Raw genomic sequence first — 24,771 nt, forward strand, 5'->3', positions numbered from 1 at the left:
AGAGAAGATGCACTGAATGAAGACTTCCCAAAGCTTTGGAACTTAGCTCATATGGTTGGACAGATGTTTTGGCTAGTTCTAATTATGATTTTTACTCCAGCAGTGCCCTTAATAGAAAACCTGCAGATCTGATGTCTTTTTTGTCCAACTGAACTTGCGAGTTATGTCCAGCTGGCTCCGAGGATGGTATTTGTCTGTTGGCTTCAAAGCTCCACCTCCCCCCCCATTAATGCTCTGCATTCCCAAGTCTCCTTAGATCTGTTTTACCACTTCAGTGTCGTGTGTGGTCTCTGGAATTTTAGTAACATAGTGTTTTTTTTTTTTTTTTTTTATTCTAGGAGTATGCAGTATTTAACTTGAGTTTAGGATATTTCTCCTTTCCCCTTGTTTACAATAATGTGTGCACTAATGTACAGTTTTCTAAAGTTAGTAAGGATGTTCTTCGTGTTTCACTGTTGCAGGCATCACATTTGGGTCATCTGCTTGCAGTAGCCCTCAGTTGGCCTGATTAACAAAGTCTTGGGTCTTGCTTCGGTTGCTGTCTCTTCTCCCATGACGTCATGTCGTCAGGGGTATAAAACATGCAGCCGATGCCATTACATCAGTCTTTCTTGCGATGCGGTGCCTGAAGCAGAAGCAGTTCGCAAGTGCCGGTTGGTCGACTCCAGAAATTTTTGTTTTTGAGTTTCAGAACCGAAGTCTTCAACTAAAAGTCAAGTACCCTGTTGGGGAAACTTTTTCTTGGTCTAAACCGATGTCAGTAAAAGTAAATAATTGCATTACTTGTGGAAAGCAAATACCTCAAAGATTTTCATTCGTACTGTATTCCTTGCCTAGGCTCTGACCACAACGTACCTCTCTGTTGGTTTTGTGCCTTATTTAAACCACGAACTATCCGTCGGTATATTTACGCTTCTAAATATTTTGCTGCTCGGTTCAATTATCCCGATATGTCTTCGGTAAGCCATCCCATTACCGATGTTCCGAAAAAATGCAGAGACAGAGACAGGCCGCTGAGATCCAAAGCTGCCAACTACGCTTCTCCTAAGCCAGTTCGCTGGTATTCAGTGAGGTGCTTTTGCAGCCCCTGATACCCGCTACTTCAGAATCGCAGGCCTCTACTGAGACCCATTTGGAGTCCAGTATGCCGCGAGATGCTTCAACTGTGGAACCTGCGGATGTGTCTACCTTGGATGGGTCCAGAGCCGCTGTGCAGGTACCGGCTTCTGAGGGTGTATTCAGACCTACTGACTTGCATGTTAAACCAACGCCATCGTCTTCTTCAAGGCCTAAAACTCGAACCATGCCTAGAAATCTGATGCCCAGACCGCATGACCAGGCCTCTCTGCCAAAAAACAAATAAGAATGGCTGAAGACCTTATTTCTTTAATCAGGGGAAGCCAACCTTCCCCCTCTAAGAGACCTAGGATTGAGTTTACTTGTACCACTGACCAGGATTCTGAATTTTCTGTTTCCTCTGATGACCAGGATGTGCCCTTATCTGCCTATGAGGATTCTGATGCCAAGGACTGTATTCCCTCTGCATCCCCCCCAGAGGATTTTTCTTTTGGTGAAACCCTGCATACCCTCAGGAAGCATTTTCTTTGGAAAAGTCAGGATTTCTCTGATTCTAAAAAGAGGCTTAAGGATTTCTTACTCCTGCCCCAGCACAGGCCTTTAGCCATACCTCCTATACTAGACATTGTTGATGCCTTTTCGGAATTTAGCTTGGCCACTGACTCTCTACCTCCTGCTCCCAGAAAAGCTGATAGATATTATAGCGTCCCTGACCCTCATAAGTTCCTTTTTAAAGATCCTACTACGGATGCTGAAACCATTTCACAGGGACCCAAGGGCATTAAAGCTAGTACTGCCAAAAATCCTATCCCGTCTGATAGAAACTCCAGGGCGCTGGATAGATGGGGCAAGAAGGTATACACTTCTGCAACTTTGGCTATTAGGGCCTTAAACTGCCAGTTTCATATGTTTAAGTATCAGCAGCATATTATTGGATTACTTAAACAGAAAATAATGTTGATTCCTGATTGTGCTGAAAATAAGGATTTACAGGATATACTGCATTCAGTTGAACAGGTTGGAAAACATACTTTGCAATGTAGTTTTGATTCACTAGAGGCATCTTGCAGGGCTGCTGTGATTGGGTCTGTACTTAGAAGGCATGCTTGACTTAAGGAGCAATCCTTGCCAGATCATGTTAAAGTGAAATTACTGGATGCTCCCTTAAAGCAGGACCGCCTATTTGGCAGCAAGGCAGAAGTTGTTCTCAAAAAGATGGAGGAAAAAGCTAAATCTATGCAAACTGTTAAAGATTTTTTACAAGTACAACCTCATAGGTTTAGTAGGCATTGGCCTTCCACGAATTGGTCCTTTCTTGCCTATTCCAGACCATTTCAGTCCAAACCCAGATCCAGCAGAGCTTCCAGGCTTCAGTCCCAGAGTTTGCATAGGACTAAACAGTGGGGGGGCCTCCACTTCCAAATCTGGGGGTAGTAAAACTCCCCCCTATGGTAAACTGTCTCAATGACTTCTCTCTAAAACTGCCAAGTGCTTCTCAACTGACTGTCTCTTTGGGGGAAAAGATTGCTCTTCATGCAAAGAACTGGGAACTAATTATCCAGGGCAAATCTGTTTTAAATATAGTGTCCCAGGGATACAGATTTCACTTCCACACGTTACCAACACCAAGTGGGTGGCCAGATCCACCCCCAAATCAGTGGGCAGAGGCCCAAAAACAAGTACTTTCTCCTCTTAAGCATGGGGGCTATTCATTTGGTACCAGAAGAGGAAAAGGGGTTTCTACTCGACTTTTCCTGGTACCCAGAAAAAACAATTCATGGCGTCCTATCCTGGACCGGCCTACTCTAAACACCTTTGTGGTGATTTTGAAATTCAAGATGCTGACTCTTCACCAGTTGCTCCCTATGCTAGGCAAAGATGCCTGGTTGGCAACACTAAATTTAAAAGGAAGCATACCTGCACATCCCAATCAGGGAATCTTGCCAAAGATACCTATGCTTCAAAGCAGGCTACACACACTATCACTTCTCTGCACTGCCCTTTGGCTTATCTACTATGCCCAGGGTATACACAAAGTGCCTAGCTCCAGTCATTGCATTTTGCAGGCAAAGAAACATTCAAATATACCAATACTTGGACGATTGTCTAATTCAGGCAGAAAGCCAGGACATACTTTTGAATCATCTGGCTTTTGTACAAAGGGTATTAACTTGTCTGGGGTACAACATAAACGAAAAGAAATCACACCTGGTACCCTGTTAAATTATATTCCTGGGAGCAAGCTTGAATACAACTTCCCAGGTGGCTTTCCTGACGCCAGAGAAACAAATTCACTTGACAACCTACTTCAAACAAATGGCCATAAAAACCCCGCTATCTGCAAGGCAAATATAAGCCTTGGGGGTTCATGGCCTCCTGCATTCTTCTAATTCCATATATAAGACTGCATATGAGGAAACTACAATGGTATCTAAAAAGCCTGTGGTGTCAACATTCTCAGGATCTAGAAGCAATGATTCCTATCATTCCTTGTCTACGCCTAGAGTTCCTTTGGTGGGCAGAGGCCTGCCACAAAAACAAGGGACTATCATTCACACTAACCCTTGCTGCCCAAACCCTAACAGATGCATCAGACTATGCATTGGGGGTGCACCTGGCAGGGAAGTGCATTCAGGGCAAATGGAACAGAACTCAAATGCACCTTCACATCAATCATAAAGAAATGTTAGCGGTACAGAATGCTCTGACAGCTTTCAAGAACCACATTCTTCCAGGACAGTTAATGGTAAAGACTGATAACACCACTGTTATCTGGTACATAAACAAGCAGGGGGTACACATTCTTACCCTCTCTGCAGACTAGTCATGGCATGTTAAACGCAGCCTTGAGCTACCAAGTGCATCTACAAGCTCAATTCCTGCCAGGAAAACTAAATACAGTGGCAGATGGACTAGGCAGAAACCTCATGGACCCACACTAGTGGAAACTGGAACCAAAGATTTTCAGCATGTTGACAAGCAAATGGGGGGAGCCCAGATATAAACCCGTTTGCCCCGAGCTATCAATTGGGAAAAGTTTTGCGCAAGGACTCCCCACAGACTAGTTTGGAAGGTGGATGCTTTGTCTTTCAGTTGGAAAAACCTTTTTTTAAGCCTTTCCTCCTTTGCCCTCCAAAGTACTACTGAAGATCAAACAAGACAAACCAAGAATGATTTTGATTGCACCAGCCTGGCCATGCCAACACTGGTACCCACTCTTGTGCAGTGTGCCACTGTTGGCCCCATGGCACCTGCCTCAGACTCCTACCCAGCTGTCTCAGCAGGAGAACCAGATTCCGCACCCTCAGCTTCAAACACTGAACCTAGCAGCCTGCCTAATTACCGAAGCTCTCCTTTACCATCCCTCAGTAAACCAGTGATGGATGTCATTTTAGAGGCAAGGGGGACTAGTTCTAGAAAATCTTATGCTGAAAAATGGAAAAGATTCTGTGCCTGGAACCAATCTCAAGTGATGAGCACAGCAGTGCCCAATTTACTTCAGATTTTACATTACTTAACTTAGATGCTTCACAAGGGCTGTATTTTTCCTCAATAAAAATTCATGCCTCTGCCATTTCAGCTCATTATAACACATAACCTCCCCTCTTCTCTCATCCACTGCTCAAGCAGTTCCTCAGAGGGGCCAAAAAATTAAGACCACCCAGGAGAGCTCCAACTCCAGCCTGGGACCTTAACTTTGTATTGGAGAAACTCATCCTTCCTCCTTTCGAGCCAGCTGCAACTGCAGATTTAAAATTCCTTTCTTGGAAAACGGCTTCCCTTTTAGCCATCATTTCAGCAAGAAGGGTATCTGAATTACAGGCCCTTATGGCAGTGGAGCCTTTCATCATCTTTCATGTGGACAGGGTGTCCCTCAGGACCAATCCCTCTTTCATGCCAAAGGTGGTATCCAATGTGGCCTTTAATCAGTCCATTCATTTGCCAGCCTTCTTTCCTAATCCACAGAACAAAGGGGAATGGATACTGCACGCCTTAGATGTGCATAGACAACTTAGATTCTACTTGGATAGGACTAAAACCTCAAAGGAAATTTGAAAAACTGCTGGTGGCAATTGCTGCAGGGACAGAGGGGGAAGGCTATTTCAAAGCAAAACATTTCCAAATGGATAGGCCATTGCATTCATTTCTGCTGTAAGCACCATGGAAAACCTATTCCACAGGGGATCAGACCCCACTCATCCAGGGCTGCATCTACCAGGGACATCCTAGAAGCTGCTACCTGAAGTTCTGTACATACTTTCACCAAGCATTACCATTTGTCAATTGTCTTTATATCCACAGCTGGCTTTGCCACTGCAGTTTTACAGGGCCTTGTAGCTGGTCCTAATGCTATCTAAATTCCTCCTCCCATCCTTAGCTTTGGGAATCTACCCAAATGTAATGACTGCAACAGTGAAACACTAAGAACATAGTACAGTTGTGTACACTTACCATAAATGTAGATGTTAGTGTATTCACTGTTGCAGTCCTCGTTACCCCCCCTCCAGCCCCATGACTTTTTTTGGCTATACCTCTTCTCTCCTTTTCAGTGCTTAAAAGCTTTTTTGGTGTATTTGCTTTTTTGTTTGAGGTATAACCTTGTATATTTATAGATTTAATTGCTTCCCATTAGGGGGGCACCTGACATCTGGGGCAAGAAAAACTGATGTAATGACGTCGGTTGCATGTTTTATACCCCTGACTATCTGACGTCACGGAAGAAGAGACCGCAACTGACGTAGGACCCAAGACTTTATTAATCAGGCCGACTGAGGGCTACTGCAAGCAGTAACTCAAATGTAATGTCTGCAACAGTGAATACATTCTAACATCTACATTTATGGTATGTGTACACAACTGTACTTAGCAGCATGCGTGGGATGTCAGACGTAAGGCCATAAACCAGGGGCTTTAAATGTCATGTCTGCATGCACAATCTCTAGAACTTTTCAGCCGCAGACGACCGATGCATCGTGTGATCGCTCCTTCTCAGACGTCACATTAAAGCTAAATAACCCCATTAGGTTTCTGTTTTTTTACATATCTGATTGTTATTGCTTAGGCTTGGTTGTAGGAATTTTTAGCTGATGTCAGGTAAAAAGGGTAAGTGCCAATGCGGGCGCCAGATATCCCATAAAGACGCCCATGGTAGGTGTGTTTTTTGCTTAGGCTGGGAGCATGACCATTCCGCCAGCTCCATTTGTCAATCGTTTGTGCCGAAGACCCTACACAGCTGTCTGGCCACATTAATTTTCTACCCAGAAAAGTGCCTTAAGTGGTTAGCCCTTAGAATATATGCTCCCTCGAAGGCCACGCCAGAAACTCTGCGTAAGGACAAGCTTCCTAGGTCGCCTTCGCCTGCTGTTTCGTTACCAGCACCCCGCCAACTGCTGATTTAGTAGGTGAGAGGGGGGTGCCTGGCAGATCCGTCATTTTAGACCTTTGAGGAAGCCGTTGCTCTGCCTACCACCGGCCGACACTACACAGACACTGACTATCGTCGATTTGAGGGGGAACCCGTATCTGTGGTGCCTCCGACTAGGATCAAGACTTTTGAAACGGTTTCTTCTAAAACTAATTCCAGGCCAGTTTCAACTTCCACCCCGGCTAAAAAGAAATGGAAAACCAAGCCTACCTCCTCCACTGCAGAAGGCCTACCAGATTGGCAGTCCTTCACTTCTTCTCTCATGCTGGCTTTTATGGCCCTTAGGCCTTCAGCCACAGCCCCTACTACTCTACCTTTACTCAGCCTTAGAACTGCCTCAGCCTCTTCCAACCCCCCCCCCCCCCCATGACTTCTCAAGTTAGGGAGGAAAAGCATGATTCTTCCTTTTTCTTCCTTGGAGGACTCTATTATCATACACCTCCCAAATTGCATCTCCCCAGGAGTATTATTCTCATGATGAGGAATCTATTGAAGGGGGTTCTCCCCCTGAGGATCTCGCATTTGGTTAGACCATCACTAAGCTGAAGGACCATTTCAAATGGGATACCTCACAAATGACCGACACCCAAAAGAGGTACTTTGAGCTCCATCAAGTAGAATCCCTCTCCCCTTCTGCTGTTGCGGTTCTGCCTGTTTACTTGGATGCCTTTTAATTATGCATCTAAAGCCCCAGACTCGCAACCACCTGCCCCAATGTGCCCAGACCGCTTCTACAAGGTGCCTGATGAGCAAAAATTCTTAGTCAAGCCATCCTTGGCAGACCCAGCAGTGATTGCCACATTCCCTGATAAGCGCGTCACTCCTACCCACTGATAAAGACAGCACATCTATGGATAGGATTGGTAAGAAGGTATATACCTCCTCCACATTGGCTTTCAGAGCCATTAATTATCAGACACACATGACTAAGTATGCTCTGGATTTGGTGTCTGAAGCCTCCTCCATGCTGGCTTCTATCCCCGACAGCCCCATTAAGGCTGACATGTCCTCCAAAACTATCTCTGGCTACACAAGTAGCCAGATACTCTATTAGATGCAGCTACGATGCTGTAGAAGCATGTACTCACTCTGCAGCATCTGCTTCTGTCCTCGGGAGATTCTTCTGGCTGAGACTCCAGAATCACCTAGAAGACTTCAAGTCCAAGATCTTGGATGCCCCACTGAATCACAGTTTCCTTTTTGGAAAGCAATCTGCAGATCTCTAAGAATCAGCAAGAAAAAAGTAAGGAATTGTAGGAACATTTACTGGTGTCCCCTATTCCCAAGTACTGTAAAAACTACCCTGCTAAAGCCACCTTTGTAAAGCGGAACCTTCCTCAGACGGGTACTTCCTCTTCCAGATCTTGAAGACGTGCAAGAAGACCCACTACGTCCAGACCTAATTCACCTCAGCCCAGACCATTTTTTCAGGACAGAGGAGACCCCAACAATGCATGACTGCCTTGCCCACCTGCCAGTCTCAGCACGCCTTCCCCACTGCCTCCCCTTCTGGCAAACCATCACCATGGACCAGTAGGTTCTAACCATAATCCAAAAAGGATATTTCCTCTCCTTGAAAGAAATGCCACCCAGGAGAGGCATCCCATTACCACCCCCCCCCCAAAAAAAAAGGGGAAAAAAAAAAAAAAAAGCTATAGCTCCTTCCACAGATTTTGACAGATCTGCTGAAGCTAGGTACTATAGAACCTGTCCCCTCAGGACAGGAAGGAAAAGGTTTTTACTCCCTTCTTTTCCTAGTCCCTAGAAAAGACTGCCTTTGGAGACCCATCTTAGACCTCTCCTTATTATATCTTCATCTTCAGATGCCCACCTTCAAAATGCTGTCACTTCCCACCCTGCTACCTCTTATTCCGGCCAAGGCCTTTGTTGGCCACCTTGGACCTAAAAGAAGCCTATCTACACATACCGTTCAGGACTTCCCACAGAAGTTTCCTGCGTTTCTCTGGGCCCTCCTCTCATTTCCAATTTACTGCTTTCCCCTTTGGTTTGTCCACTGCCCCCCGAGTGTTCACAAAATACCTAGCCCCAGCCATTGCCTTCTGCAGAACTCAGGGAATTCATATTTACCCCTGTCTGGATGACATCCTAATAATGGCGGAGTCTAAAGATGCCCTTTCAAATCATCTGTACCTCACCATGTCCCCTCCAGAATCTAGGGCTCACTCTCAACCTTCCAAAGTCCTCCTTGAACCCAGACCAGGACAAGATTTTTTGGGGTTGCAGAATCAGAATGGACAAAATGAAGGCCTTTCTCCCACAGGACAAAGTACTATCCCTGACCTTCCACTTCAAGGAGACTCTACACTGTCAGTAACTGCAAAGCAATTCCTAAGACTCTTGGGCTTAATGGGAGCAACCACCCCTGTGCTACCACTGGCCAGAATGCTTATGTGCAAGCTACAGTGGTACCTCAAAAACATTTGGTCCTAGCACCTGAATCACTTGGAAGAGGTAATTCCCCTCCTTCCCTGTCTAAAGAAAGAAATCAGCTGGTGAATGCAACAAGTCCAGCTAAACCTGGGGCTTCCTGTTCTACTCCCCAACCCAAGTAATGCATACAGATGCCTCAGATTCAGGTTGGGTTGCAACAGTGGCATCTTACAGGGTTCAGGCAAACTGGCACCCTTCCCTAAAGGCCAGACACATCAATGTCAGAGAAATGACAGCAGTCTTCCTAGCTCTAAAAACCTTTACCCCTCTACTTCTACCAGGAGTTCTTCTAATAGTGACATGCAGTACCACTGTAATGTGGTACCTCAACAAGCAGGGAGGGAGAAAGGCTCATCAGCTGTGCAGACTAACCCTGCTGATATGGGACCTAGCCTCTTGCCACAACTTGTCCCTGCAGCTAACCTACATCCCCTCGAAGGAAAACAAGCAAGTAGATCTCCAAAGCAGGACATCCTGTCCACAACGCGAATGAATGCTGGACAGGACTGTCTTCCTAGATATAGTCCATCGGTGGGGCACTCCTGAAATGGACCTGTTTGCTTCCCCCCATAACATGCAGCTGCAGACCTTCTGCTCAAAGACCTACTCCCCTCTAACATGGAGACTAGATGCTTTCAACATCTCCTGGGAGGGGAAGTTTCTTTATGCCTTTGCCCCTTTCCCACTGATGCAGAAAGTCCTCCTGAAAATCAAGGACAAACAGAAAATCTTGTTAGTGACTCCCTACTGGCCAAGACAGCATTGGTGCCCCCCTACTTCACAATCTAGCCAAGGGCAATCACTATGTTACCCTACAAAAGGTGGACCTCCTGACAAGAAAAAGGAACTCTCCTCCACCCACACTTGCAGATGTTGTCTCTGACACTGTGGTTGATGAACTTTTGATCCTTTCAGACACCACCACTCTGAGGACGTGCTTTCAGTCCTGAGGGAGGCCTAGGAAACCTACAATAAGAAAATCTTGCCTAGCTTAATGGGAAAGGTTTACTAAGTGGTGTCTAGACAATGGCAGGGTCGCTTGTATAACTGATAGCCCCCCTGGTTCTTGCTTGTGTGTGTCAGTTGATAAAAACGGGACTTTCCTATTCAGTGAAAGTACACCTTTCTGCTATATCAGTCTGTTTTCCTCTTGATCCCCCCTTGCTAGCCAGGGTTGATGTAAAACCCTTCCTTAAAGGGTTGTTGCACATGAGACCTCCAAAGAAGCCTATCCCTCCACCCTGGGACCTTAACTACATCCTGGAAAAACTTACCCAACACCCTTTCGAACCTGCTGGGACATCTTCCCTACAGATTTGTACTTGGGAAAACAGTCCTTCTAGTGGTTATCACTTCAGCCATAAGGGTTTCAAAGTTGCAAGCCTTAATGGCATGCCCCTCTACACCACTTTCCACAAGGACAGAGTCACCCTGAGAATTAATCCCTCCTTTATGGCCAAGGTTGTCAATGACTACTCTAAACCAATCTATCTACCTACCCACTTTCTTTGCTTCTCTCACTAATGAAGGGGAAAGGATAACTCCACTCCCCTGGATGTGCACAGGCAAGTAATATTTTACATTGACAAAACCAAATCCATTAAGAAATCTAAGCAACTCCGTTTCCTTCCACCCTTGAGCTCTGGGCAAGGCTGTCTCCAAACAAATCCATCACATGTTGGATCAGAAAAGCTATTTGTCTCTGCTACTCCCACCACGGAAAAAGAAAAACCCAGTGGGAGTAAAGGCTCATTCCACAAGGGCAGTGGCCTCGTCCAAGGCTTTCATAAAAGGTCTGGACTCCGCATCCATTATGGAAGCAGCCACATGGTCCACTATCCACACCTTTCACCAAACTTGACATTCTCCAGACCTCATGCAAAATTTGCTAGTGCAATCCTACAGGATTTTGTAGAGTCCTCATCACCTGCCACCCCCTCATCCATCTATGCTGTAGTACTCTCACAACTAGAATACTGCAATATAGGAATAGAAGGACATAGAATAGTTGTGTAAAATCTTACCATAACCATAAATGTCCTTCTCTTCCATGTTGCAGTATTCCTTCCCACCCACAATTTCCCCCCTTCATTCTCCTTTATCTCCAGCTAAAACCAGGACCTATCTTTGCTACAGAAGGACTCCAGGGTCCCATACCTTACACCAGTGGCATCTCCACCTGCTGGGCCCTTCTACTCTACTTGCTGGCTTTCAAGTTCTGAGGATGGTGCTTGCAGACGTCACATTTAAGGCCCCTGGTTTGTGGCCTTGCGTCTTGACGTTGCACGCATGCTGCAGCAGCCAAGCTGAAACTTTTGTATAGGAGCCGACGTACGAGTTGCCTGGGGGCAGGAAATCCCACAGCTAGAATACTGCAACATGGAAGAGAAAGACATATATGGTTATAGTAAGATTTTACACAACTGTTCATTTTGGTAAGTTCCTATGCAGTTGTATATCCACTGCTTATAGCTTCAAGGTGTACAAAAAATAAAAAAAAAAATACTGTGGCTTTTCATTGTGCATTTGCTTTGTGATTTCAATTTTTTTTTTTGTAGACATTGAAACAAATTGCCTAGAAGACAAAGTTAGAAGAGACCATTTTACGCAGCTGGTCTTAGCATGTTTGGTGAGTTGTCATTTTGTAGTATTTCTTGAATACACCTGTTTTAATATAAGAATTTCTTACCTTCCAAGAACTTTTTAGTTTGTTACAGAAGTTTAACTTCTGCTGTTTTTTCTAAATGAAATAGTAATGTTGGATTTCTAAGTGTCTTTTCACCAAAATGTGTTTTGCATGTTAAGAATTAAGAATAATTTATTTTGTAATTCCCCTTCCCAGTATATACCTTGCAGATGACCTTCAGTGCTCATAGTTTAGTGACCCCAGTACTACCCTCTTGTCACTGGGGCCACTGTGGCCTTGGTTGGGTAAGGAAGGGGAAACATGATGGGCAAGTGTCATATATGCCATCTAGTACGTGGAGTGTTTTGAATACCCTAACTGGATGCAGCAGTTGATATAACATGAGTTGCTGTATGTAACTTCTGTCAACTTCAGCCCTTTCCTCTAATGCCCATTTTTAAAAAAAACTGTAGTGTCTCTCTCTCGCTGTTACTTGGGTATCCTATTTCAGGAATTGTATGACTGCTTGTGTGACCAGGTGTTAATGTGGGGGCTACAAATAAAACTAATACTTGTGTAACCATAACTGAAAATGCAGGTTTTTGAAAGGTGTCTATCTTTTTGCTAAGTTTTATTTTTAATTTCTTTCTGTTCATGTTTGCCTTGTAAAGGCTCTTGTCTGTTTTGTGTGTTTATTGCTGTTTTAAGTAAACAGGAAGGAAATGTATAGGTTTAATTGGGGCAAACTATAGTTGCTTGCTTGAGAGAGATCATGCATTCAGTGGAATACTTTGGTATATTTTCCTGTAGCCATGGTTTGCTCCTCTGTGCCTGTTTTTTTCACTTAAGAATATGGGCACCCTTGGGGTCTTTTTCCCACTTCAAGGTCTTGTTGCATTTCAAGTAAAAATAATCTGAAGTTATAAATATGCAGTTTAATGATGTCCATCCTCCTCAACCATGGAAAAGAGACTAGCGGGTATTATTATTTGCCCGTGTGCTAAAATCTGTCTTCCTCCCTCCTAGTATCTACTTATCGTATCTGACTTTCTGTTTTGGATCCAAAATCCCTGTGGGTGTGTTCTTTGGATCTGAAGACTGTTTGCTCTTCGGCTTCAATGGTCCCCCTGAGCCAACTGGCACTGAGTATCTCAGAACCAGATAACTCTTGAAACCTAAGTGTCTGTGCTGGATCCAGGGATTTAGTGTTGAGACTGAAACACTCAGTTCTCTCTGTCCCCCTCAGAGCCTCTGCGCTGGATAACTTGGATCAGACTCTCTCCTTGGGCAATAGTGCTGGTGTGGTTGCAGGAGCCGAAGATCCGAGATGTTCCAGCTTCGGAGCAGTTGACTTTTGTTTCCCTTAGGTGTTCTGCCTTTCAGGTTGTGGAGACGATTTTATCCTTGGCTAGAGAAAAAAAAATCTCTACCTCATACTGTTCTTTGCTCTGAACTTCAACGATCCCTTCTACTGGGACAGCCAACCCAAATGATCACTTCTGTCACTTCACCAGAGGACCCCATTGAGGAAGTCCCATGGAAGATGTGTAACAGGAGGCACTCAGATTCCCCCCAGAAATGTCTCAGAGGACACCGATTTTGATGAGGGGAAAGAGTCCCCCAGATCACCACCTGATGACATCTTGGAGCTCCTGGAATAAAAATGTGGTTGGTCTTCAGACACCCCCTTCCAGGAGGAATTGGTGTTCCTGGAAGCTTTTGTGTCTGGTCCATCTACTTCTTAGGTGATCCCCCCAGCCAGTGAGCTGTTTGACCAAGTCTTTAGGCGAGTGTGGAAAGAGCAGGATGATACTGAGCCAATGCCGGAAAGATTGTGCCTCCCCTAAAGACTGTGCACACTGGAGCTTGGGAATACCTGTTAGCCATGGTTGTGGCTGCAGCCACAAAGAAACAAATGGCAGAGCAAAGTTCTTCTGTCTGTCCCCCTAATAGAACATCTAGGAAATTGGACATTTTGGGAAGCATGCTTATGCTTCAGCGACTTTTGCTGCCAGGCAGCTGAATTAATTGGCACATTTTACAAGAATGGAAAGAGATTTGATCAAGGAGCTTACCAGATCTCTTACTGGATCTGTCATCCAGGATGGAAACAATCTCCTAGCAATTGGCCACCCTCAATCCATCTCAAATGCGTTTTTAATGTTTATCTCCCCATGTTGTGGAATGTAGTTTGTGGGTGGCGGGTTCAGGCATAGCCTTTGGAAGACATGCCTAGATGTGGTTGTGATTCTGTGGAACCACAAGTCTGTTTGTTCATGTGCCTTTTGACTGATCTTTTCTGTTTCAAGATTAAGGACACAGTCTCCAGGTGTGAACAACAGGGAATGGCCCTGTCTGCCATGGATGTATGTTTTTCTATCCCTCAAAGACCCTTCTCTAGGAACCAGCGAGGTGGTATTAAGATGTGGTTTAAGAAATTCCTGTGTCCTTTTCAGGATTCCACACTGACATAGTTCCACCAGGAGCTTGAGGGCGGGCTCTCTAATGGAAGATGCTGCCTCATGGCAGAGGTGGGCTGCAGAACCAAGGCTTTAGAAATTATTTCTCAGATAAGCCCCTATCAGTGCTCCTGAAAGGAGGCCTGTTGAGGGTCATTCATCCCTGCACCTAAAAGCCTGTCTGTCTATCGCAAAAGATTCATGGGTGCAGAGGATCATATCTAGAGGTTATACCATACCATTTTCCTTAACCTCTCTCACAGTTGTGAAGAATATTCACAAATGTTCCACCCAGAGGGGGAAGCAGCATCTCTAGAAATAAAAAAGCTGCAAGAAAAAAGTCATCCAAGAGGTCCCCCCAGATCAGAGAGGGTCTGGTACTTGTACAGGATTCTTGATGCCTAAAATGACAGGGTACTGGAGACCAGTTCTGAATCACAGCAAGTTAAACCAGTTTGTTCAGTATAGAAAGTTTCTGATGGTCACAGTTCAGTCCATTTTTGCCTTTGCTGCAAAAGGATGATTGGATGTGCTCACCAGATCTTCAGGATGCATAATATCATATATGATGTGCTCGATAGTAAGCATCCTGAAGGTCTATCATATGATAATGAGCAGGCACTCCAGGAGATGCCTGTACTTCAGTTCAGAGCACTAGCCTTTGGTCTGACCACAGCCACCAGCTTGTTAAAATGCATGGCAGTGGTAGCAGCTCACTTGAAATGCCTAGGATTCTGGGTTTTTCCATATCTAGATGACTTTTACTTATTGCTTCAACCAGGCATCAACTTCTACAGTCAAGGGACTATTTGCTTCAGTTGTGTTCTCATCTAGGAATAACAGTCAATTACAGCAATTCTCAACTCACCCCAAAAAAGTCTGGCGTGCATAGGTGCTTGTTTGGACACATTCACATGATCTCGCTCTTCCCTCTACTCACAGTACTTTCCCAAGTCAACAAAGTGATCCAGAGTTCATCTCTTCCAGCCCAACTGATACTTCAGGCTTTAGGATGTTCATCGTGTTACCCTGCTGCAGTCATCACACTTGGGTTATCCTGCCGTCAGGCGGTCCCGCAGTCGGCCCGAATTCCAAAGTCTTGGTCTGGCGTTGGTTGCTGTCGCTTCTTCCCTGACGTCAGTGCGCCAGGGGTATATGAGGCATCCGACGCCATTTTCTTCAGTCTTTCTTGCCGCGCGGTAGCAGAAGCAGTTCGCAAGTGCCGGTCAGCCGACTCCTGAGATTTTCGAAGTCGAATTTCAGATCCGAAGTCTTCAATAAAGCTAAGTACCCCTTTGGGGAAACTTTTTTCTTGCCTCAGACCGATGTCAGAAAAAGTTAATTGTATTTCTTGTGGGAAGCAAATATGTCATAAGGACTTCCACTCTTACTGTATTCCATGCCTAGGCCCTGATCACGACGTCACTAGCCTGTTTTGTGCTAGATTTAACAAGCACACTATAAAAAGACATTTTGATTTTGCTTTGCACTACTTTGGCTGAAGGTTCAATTATACTATGCCGTCTGATCAACTGACGATCGCAATTCTGAAAAAACGCAAAGACCAGGATAAAGACAGACATCCGAGATCCAAAACAGACTAAACCTCTTCTAGGCCAGTCGCCGATTCTCAGTGAGGTGCTTTCGCAGCCCCTGACACGTGCTACCTCAGAGCTACAGGCTGCCTCTGACTCCCACGTGGAGACAACTAGGCCTCTGGAAACTCAAGGTAGTGGGCCTACGGAAACTAATCCCTCAGATGGGTCCGGAGCCGCTGAGCAGGCATCTGCTTCTGAGGGTGTTTTCTGACCTTCACAACTTACCATTAAAGCAACAGCCAAGACAAAAGTACCATTAAAGGCAAAGAAGCAAGTACAGCATTCTCCTGGACAGTCCTCCATGCCTAAGAAACAGATGCTTAAAATGGCCGAAGACCTCATTACTCTAATCAGGGGTTCCCATCCCCCTCCTGAGAAAAGGCCTAGGCAGGATACAGACTATGATGCCTCTGATCAGGTTTCCATTTCCTCTGATTCCTCTTCAGACCAGGGATACTCTCTACCCCCTATGAGGACTCTGATGCTGAAGAATCTATCCCTTCAGCCTCTCCTCCTGAGAATTATTCTTTTGGGGAAACTTTACATACCATGAGGGAGCATTTCCATTGGGAAAGTCAGGATTATTCAGAATCCAAGAAAAGGCTCAGGGATTTCCTTTTATTGCCTCAGCACAGGCCCCTGGCTATTCCGCCTGTGCTAGATATTGTGGATGATGTGTTGTCTGAATCCAGCTTATCTCCTGATTCTTTGCCCGCTGCAGCAGCCAAGCCAAACAGGTATTAGAGTCCCTGACTCTCACAAGTTTCTTTATAAAAACCCTTCTACTGATCCAGAAACTATTTCCCAGGGTCCAAAAGGGGTTAAGGCTTCCATTGCAAAAAATCCAGTACCCTCTGATAGAGATTCCAGAGCTTTGGATAGATGGGGGAAGAAAGTTTACACTTCTGCAACTTTAGCAGTAAGGGCTTTAAATTGCCAGTTTCACATGCTTAAGTACCAACAATATTTAATGGCTCAGCTAAAACAGAAAATGCTTGCAAGTTCAGAATTTCCTGACTGTAAAGAAATGCAGGATTTATTGCATGCAGTTGAACAGGTGGGAAAAAACATACTCTGCAATGTGGTTTTGATTCTTTAGAGGCCTCTTGTAGAGCCGCAGTTGCAGGTTCTGTGATTCGAAGACATGCTTGGTTAAAAGAACAGAGTTTACCTGATCATGTTAAGGCAAAATTATTGGATGCTCCTTTACAGCATGATACCTTGTTTGGTGTTAAGGCAGAAGAGGTGTTAAAGAAAATGGAGGATAAAGCTAAATCTATGCAAACAGTGAAGGATTCCTTACAGGTACAGCCACCTCGATTTAGCAGAAATTGGCCAACAAACAATTGGTCCTTTCCAGTGTCAGACAGGCCACAGAGAGGCAGATACAGACGCCCAAGAGGCAGATCTCAACCCCAAGGCTCTAACAGACAACAGTGGGGCACCTCAACCCCAAAAGGAGGTGAGGACAAGTCTCAACCTTACAGGAAACAGTCCCAATGACTTCCCCCTTCGTACACCAAGCACTTCCCTTTTGGCAGCCCCCTTAGGGGAAAACTAGCATTTTTTCTCAAAACTGGCAAACAATCACCCAAGACAAATGGGTTCTGAATATTGTGTCTCAAGGTTACAGGTTCCACTTTCATACTTTACCAAGGCTAAAAGGAATGCCAGACCTGCCACAAAATCAATGGGCAGAGGCACAAAAACAAATTTCAGCTCTCATGGACATGAGAGCTATTCAAAAAGTACCACAACAGGAACAAGGACAAGGATTTTACTCAAGACTCTTCCTGGTCCCCAGAAAGGACAAGGCCTGGTGGCCCATACTAGACCTTTCAATTCTAAATACTTACTTGGATATTCCGAAATTCAAAATGTTGACATTACAGCAGCTTCTACCCATGCTGGGCAAGAAGGCTTGGCTTGTTACTCTGGACCTCAGAGACGTACCTGCATGTCCCTATCAGACAAAATTGCAGAAGATACCTCAGATTCAAAGCTGGTACAATGCGCTACCAATTCTCTGCACTGCCCTTTGACTTATCTACTGCGCCCAAGGTCTTTACAAAGTGCCTGGCACCAGTAATTGCATTTTGCAGACAAAAAGGAATTCAAATATACCCATACCTGGACGACTGCCTCATTCAAGCAGAGACAAAGGACATTCTTCTACGGCATCTGGCGTTTGTAAAAAGGTTGCTAATTTCTCTAGGGTACACAGTAAACGAAAAGAAGTCAAAACTAGTGCCCTCACAACAGATTATATTCCTGGGTGCCAGCTTAAATACAATGGCCCAGATGGCTTATCTCACGCCAGACAGATAAGTTCAACTAACTCAATATTTTCAATTACTGGCAAAAAAGTCCCATCTCCCTGCAAGAAAAATTCTGCAGGCCCTGGGATTCATGGCATCCTGCATACTACTAATACCATATGCCAGACTGCATATGAGGAAATTACAATGGTACCTAAAACGTGTTTGGACTCAATACTCTCACAGTTTAGAAGCAGTAATACCAGTGATTCCCTGCCTACAACAGGAGTTTTCATGGTGGGTGCAGGCATGTCACCTCAACAAGGGTCACCCTTTTACCCTACCCACAGCCAGGCAGACTCTAACAACAGATGCTTCGGATTATGCCTGGGGAGCACATATGGCAGGAAAATGCATTCAGGACAAGTGGACCACAGACCAGATGCATCTTCACATCAGTCAAAAAGAGATGTTGGCTGTTCAAAATGCCCCAACAGCTTTCAAGGACCTTCTGCATCCAGAACAATTATTAAAGACAGACAACACCACAGTAATGTGGTACATAAGCAAGGGGGCACTCATTCTTATCCCCTATGCAGGCAAGCCATGACCTTGTGGAACACAGCTCTAACATATCAGTTCATCTGCAAGCACAATTCCTGCCAGGAAAGAAAAATACTGTGGCAGACTATCTAAGCAGAAATATCATGGACCCTCACGAATGGAAATTGAATCCACAAATCTTCAGCATAGCAATGCAAAAATGGGGATGCCCAGACATAGATCTTTTTGCCTCCCCACTGAATTGCCAACTACAAAAATTCTGCGCAAGGACTTATCACACACAAGCATGGAAAGTGGATGCTCTCTTGTTCAGCTGGAAAAGCCTAAAAGTTTATGCCTTCCCACTACTGACTTTCCTTTCAAAGGTACTCCTAAAAGCTGGACAAGAAAAACCACATATGATCCTGATTGCTCCAGACTGGCCACACCAGCACTGGTACCCAATCTTAAAGAACTTAGCTCAAGGCCCACCATGGATTTTGCCTCAAATTCCACACCTGACTCAACAAAACAATCAGATCCTGCACGGTCAGCTCAAAACCCTAAACCTGGCTGCATGGCAGATTCATTAGTCAAACAGGCAACACCTCTCTCTAAAGCTGTTATGGATGTCATTTTGGAGGCCAGGAGGCCTAGCACCAGGAAAGCTTGCTCAGAAGAATGGAAGAGATTCTGTGCCTGGAACCAGGCTCAAAGCCTTGATCCTCTTGTCCCAAACATTCCTCAGGTTTTACAATACTTAACTGAGATGCTGGACAAAGGCCTATCCTTCTCATCAATTAAGATCCACGCCTCTGCCATTTCAGCACATTACAACACTGATCCTCCTTTATTCTATCATCCCTTGCTAAAGCAGTACCTCAGAGGTGCTAAAAACATAAGACCGCCTCGGAGAGCACCAACACCAACTTGGGACCTCAATTTCGTTTTGGAAAAACTGACCCTGCCACCTTTTGAGCCAGCCAATACAGCCGATCTAAAATTTTTATCATGGAAAACAGCTCTGCTCCTGGCAGTAACTTCAGCACGAAGAGTCTCAGAGCTACAGGCATTAATGACAGTGGAACCTTTTATAATTTTTCATCAGGACAGGGTTTCTTTAAGGACAAACCCTACCTTTATGCCAAAGGTGGTATCCAGTGTGGCTCTTAACCAAACCATCCATTTACCAACTTTTTATCCAAACCCCCAGAATAAAGGGAAGAAACTTCTGCACTCTTTGGACATACACAGGCAGCTACGCTTCTACTTGGACAAAGCAAAAGCTTTCAGGAAAACTGAGCAACTGTTTGTAGCATATGCTGCAGGATCACAGGGCAAGGCTATCTCAAAGCAGACTATATCCAAATGGATAGGACATTGTATTAGTTACTGCTACACACAGCATGGAAAATCAGTCCCTAATAACATTAGGCCACATTCCACCAGGGCAACAGCCACTTCAACAGCCTTTCTCAGAGGAGTACCTACCAAGGAAATTTTGGAGGCGGCAACTTGGGAGTTCAGTGCACACCTTTACCAAGCATTACCACTTGCCTCTTTACTCTAAATCCAGAGCAGGATTTGCCACTGCAGTTCTGCAGGGCCTCATAGCCAATCCTAACTCTTTATGGACCAGCCACCCAACCTTAGCTTTGGGATTCTACCCAAGTGTAATGACTGCAGCAGTGTAACACGATGAACATAGTACAGTTTTGTACCTACCATAAATGTAGATGTTCAAGTGTTCACACTGCTGCAGTCCAGGTTACCCTCCCTCCATCCCCTCTGAACTAGCTGGACTTACCTATACCTTTCTATCCTATACAACCCTTGTGGTGTATTTGCTTGTAACTGAAGGTATTGTTTTTATTTGATATGTATATTTTTTATTAGCAATATGTATTGCCTACCTACTTGGGGGAACCTGACATCTGGGGTAATAAAAACTGAAGAAAATGGCGTCTGATGCATCTTATATACCCCTGGCACACTGATGTCAGTGAAGAAGCGACAGCAACCGACGCCGGACCAAGACTTTGGAACTCTGGCCGACCTGTGGGATCGCCTGACGGCAGGATAACCCCAAGTGTAATGACTGCAGCAGTGTGAACACTCTAACATCTACATTTATGGTATGTACAAAACTGTTCTTTCCTTGTTTGAGCTCTAGCTTCTTTTTTGCCTTTGGTAATTTCTGTAATAAGTTGTCGTTTCATATCTAAGGGCAGCAAACTGAGTTATTTTAAGTTGGTGCAGCATTATGGGTAAAGGGAGCAGCTTTGAGAGTTGTAGGATCCGATCTGATAAAAGTGACTGTGTTGGATCCAAACCCATCATGTGAGAAAGAATGAAAATAGCACATATGGAACGTTGTGGCGAGTTCACAACCCCCCCCCCCAAAAAAAAAAAAACAACCTCGTGATTTGCAGTGAACTACAGCGTCAGAGAACCTGTCCCAGGCTGCATTGTTTTTTTCCAAGTTGTTTGTGAGAAAAACTCAAGTTTATTTTCAATTTTGAGTAGTCTTGCTCCATTGCATCGCCTGGTTATTCTGGTCAATGTTTCAGGTGTGACATTTCTATTTTTATTTTTACTAGAGTTTACAGTTTCCATCAACCCTTCCCTAGGCCTTGTTGGTGAGTTCGTGTTTCTCAGTTGCACACAGGTTATTGCTGTCATTATGGATTTAAGCTTGTATTTGTAAGTATGTCTTATGTGGAGGTGGTCTTCTGCCATTTACTTGCTGTTTTTGGTTAAATTGTAGTTTATGGAGAGTTAAGGCTTTAAAAAACCCAGGAAAGTGTTAAACATTTTTGTTTTTGCTGCTTATGTGAAGAGCATTTTCTTTCTGCTGAATGTGACATTTGTAAATCTTTTGCAGCACTGACATACCTAGGAAAGAAATGAATTCCAATTGTTCAGGATGGAAAAAGGCTGTGTTCAATTCCAGAGGATCTTCGATCTTGACTTTTGCTTTAGGGTTTGCTTCCCTGACTTCAGAGGCCAAAGCTGTAGTTAAGAATGATTTCCCTAAACAGAGGTGAAAAATGGATTTACAAAAAAGAAGCTGTACCACTCCAGCTTCTTAGGCTTAAATAAAATAAAACCGAGGCTAAAACCTAAAATTGAAGAGAAGTTTGTTTTATCACATTCATTGTGACTGATCATAAAATTCCTGTCAGTGTTGATTGCTTTATCTCCTGTACGGTTGATTAGAACTGAATGTCTCATGTTCATCATTATGATCACTGCTGAAGTAACCTAAACTATGTGGCTTATATCTTGCATAGGATGCAACAGCAGTCAGCTTCCAAAGCTTCATAGCACCTTACACGCACTCATACCATAGGCCCAGCCCAAGCTGAGTTGACTAAGTGTTTGGATATGCAAGCTTTTCAGGGCTTTTCTGACATTGGGAAACACACTTCTCTGTGGGCTTTCATGAATCGACTGTTTAAAGCTGCTCCATTGCTGGGCATACAAGTTCCTTTCTTGGGGGAAAACTTCCACCTTGTGTCACTGGAAGTGTACTTTTTCTTTAAAAGATTAACATTTAAGCTCTGAAAGTTTTTGCTGACTGTGTCATGACTTTGTACTTTTGAACTGGAGCTAATGTTTTCTTTTGTAGTAAAAACCTGTTTAAAACTACTTTTTCTGTGGGAAAACCATTGGTTACGGTTTTGGGTCTGTGGAAAGTGTTTCATGTACTTTAATTTTTCTTTTTCCTTGGGAAAGTTATTTTTTTGCTGTTTCACTAACTCTTGCTGCTAAAGATTTCTGGAAGTCATGCAACATTTTCATCTTGACCATGGAACAACGCACCAGTTCTTTGTATGTTCCACCAGCTGCTAAAAGAAAACAATTGATCTTAAGTAGTTAACTTCATTTGCTCAGCAACCTGTGGGTATCTGATCCGATTCGGATCCGAGCCGGCAGCTTTCCAAGCTAATAGATCCAAGCTTCTCCCTTACCCATAATGCCCTGCCATCTCCCTCTAACCCCCAGATCTCATTTGCCGCGGCTTCCAAAAGCTTCTCTGAACGAGCTCCGAGTATAGTGCTGTAAGTTTAGAATTTAAACCTTGAATTCCTGTCAGATTTTTCTCTACTTTTGTGTGTGTGAATTTCCCCTATCTTTATAGTCTCTCTTGGGTAGTTCTTTTAACTTTTAGTTAAGTTAGTTTTATTCCCCTCCCCCTCTGCGTGTGTGAAGGTGTGTGCTTGTGGGCCTACTTTTCCTTTCTTCTTTTACAATGGCTGAAGGCTCTAAAGCCATGTTCTCTAAATGTGCAGAGTGTGGCCATAAGTTGTCACCAGCGGATGGTCACACTTGGTGTGTCCTTTGCCTGGGGGTTGATCACCTTTCTTCGGGCTGCACTTATTTGTGCAGCCTTCAACCCCAGGGCTTTGAAAGATAGGAGGTCGAAGCTTATTCTGGCTGGCCTTTTGCCCTCAGACTCTGCTTCGTCATCCTCTGTGGCGCTTGCTGTGGCTGCCCCACCTGCTGCACCTGATCCCCCTGGCCGGAACTCGCCCTCCCTCGTTGGCTCAGGAGCACAGGGACAGCAGAAAAAAAGATAGAAAACATAGGGACAGAGAGAAGGAAAGGCATCGCAGTCATAAGAGGCGGTCCGACTCGACCCCTTCGGCACCGCCATCTAAACAGCTTGCCTCTCCCCTTAAGGTCTCCAGGCCTTCCCCCTCTCGGCTTCGTTCTCCACATTTCTCCCCGGAGCCAGAGACCCGGCCACCCTCTAGGTCATCCAGGCGGCCTCCCCGGCCGGCCTTGGTGGCCTCATCTAGATCCACCAGAAGTTTATCGGATGCTGATATGGACCGGATGATGCGTCGATTTCTTCAGTGCTCTTGCCCCCCCCCCCAGCTGGGGGGGGGAGCATGACATCTTTTTTCGCCCCCATTGCTCCTTCTCCGACCCTCTTTCGGGGTTTGGAGCCGTCTGATCCGACTAGCTTTGGAGCCAGGGTAGGGTCAGCACCATCAGTGTTTCCTACTTTGGCGCTGACTGTACCCTCGAGTCTGTCTAATCCATTTTCGGATCCTAGCTCTCGGGGCCGTGAGCTGAATGTCTGATCTGGAAGGGTCAGCGGGCCGTCTGCTCCATCAAGGTCGGGGCACACTACCCTTTCGGATCCGGTTGGGTCACCTTCGGCGCCGATCCACACGTCTGATCCGAGGGGAGTGCTTTCGGATCCAAGGGAAAGCAGTTCCCCCTTGGCATTCGACGTTGTGGAGAGGGTCCTTTTGAGGGATTCGAGGCCCCAGGCTCTTGCTTCGGATCCACCTGCCATTTCCACTCAGACGGGGCTTTCCTCCATCATCCGGCCCCAGGAACAGCCTGCGCCTACGTCCCAGATTGTTTCTGTAGAGTAACAGGACATTGTTGGTGAGGCCTCTTCGGACAGCTCCCCCCCCAGGATGTCCCTCATAAACCAAGTGCAAGAGAAGGCACTTGGACTCATCCGAGTCCCTCACGGAAGACACTGACTTAGACGAAGGGGAAGGTTCCCCAAGGTCACCCCCCCGAAGACATCTCCTTCGGAGAAATTATGGAAATGTTACGTATTAGAGGGGGGTGGTCTGCCCAAAAACCTTCCTCGGATGAGTCTTTGTTTCTGGAGGCGGTCGATGATGGCCCATCTACCTCTTGCGTGTCCCCTCCTGACGACCCCCTGATAGACCTCATAACTACCAGGGAATGGAAGGAGCCGGACACTGAGCCAATTCCCAAGAGACCGGACAGGATCCTCAGCCCTCCCATGGACAGGACAGTATGGAGCAAGGGTGCCCCAGTGAACGCCATGGTGGTGGTGGCTGCCACAAAAAAGGAATTAGCACAGGCGAGTTCCTTGGTGCATCCTCCAGACAAGGAGTCTCGGATGATGGACCGTTTGGGAAAGCGGATGTTCTCATCAGCGACCTTCTCTGTAAGGTCACTGAATTATATGGCACATGTGATTAAGCTGCAGCGGGACCTGATTAAGGAGTATGCTGGGTCACCCTCAGAGTCCATGTCGGCCAAGGAGAAGCGGACCTTCTCGGCTCGAATGGCCACTCTCAAGTCAATCACCAACACATCTATGCGGCTCCTCTCCCATACTACGGAGGGAGCGGCTAGAGCTAGCGGAACGGGCGTCTTGCATAGACAGGCCTGGCTCCGTCTCTGCGACTTTGCGGAACCCTTCAAGGCGTCCTTCGCGAACGCCCCCTTTTGACGGTTCTACGCTGTTCGTCAAAACCGTCCGCTATACCCTTCTCCAGAGCGAGAAAGACGGGAAGACGTCTGCCGTCGGGATCCGCTTCTCGGCTCCTCA

At 45.4% G+C, this 24,771-nt stretch overlaps 1 protein-coding gene across 1 annotated transcript in view; it reads left to right on the forward strand.

Annotated features, from left to right (window-relative positions):
- The window catches only part of LOC122789851 (THO complex subunit 2-like), a 2,067,217-nt gene that overhangs the window by 360,292 nt on the left and 1,682,154 nt on the right, over window positions 1-24,771 (forward strand). The window contains exon 5 of the mRNA XM_044057285.1: window positions 11,512-11,582. Coding sequence (XP_043913220.1) covers window positions 11,512-11,582 — 71 coding nt within the window. The remainder of the gene's footprint in view (window positions 1-11,511; window positions 11,583-24,771) is intronic.

The sequence above is a fragment of the Protopterus annectens genome, chromosome 15.part0 (genome assembly GCF_019279795.1).
Source record: "Protopterus annectens isolate FY-2018-M chromosome 15.part0, PAN1.0, whole genome shotgun sequence".
Taxonomy (NCBI): domain Eukaryota; kingdom Metazoa; phylum Chordata; order Ceratodontiformes; family Protopteridae; genus Protopterus; species Protopterus annectens.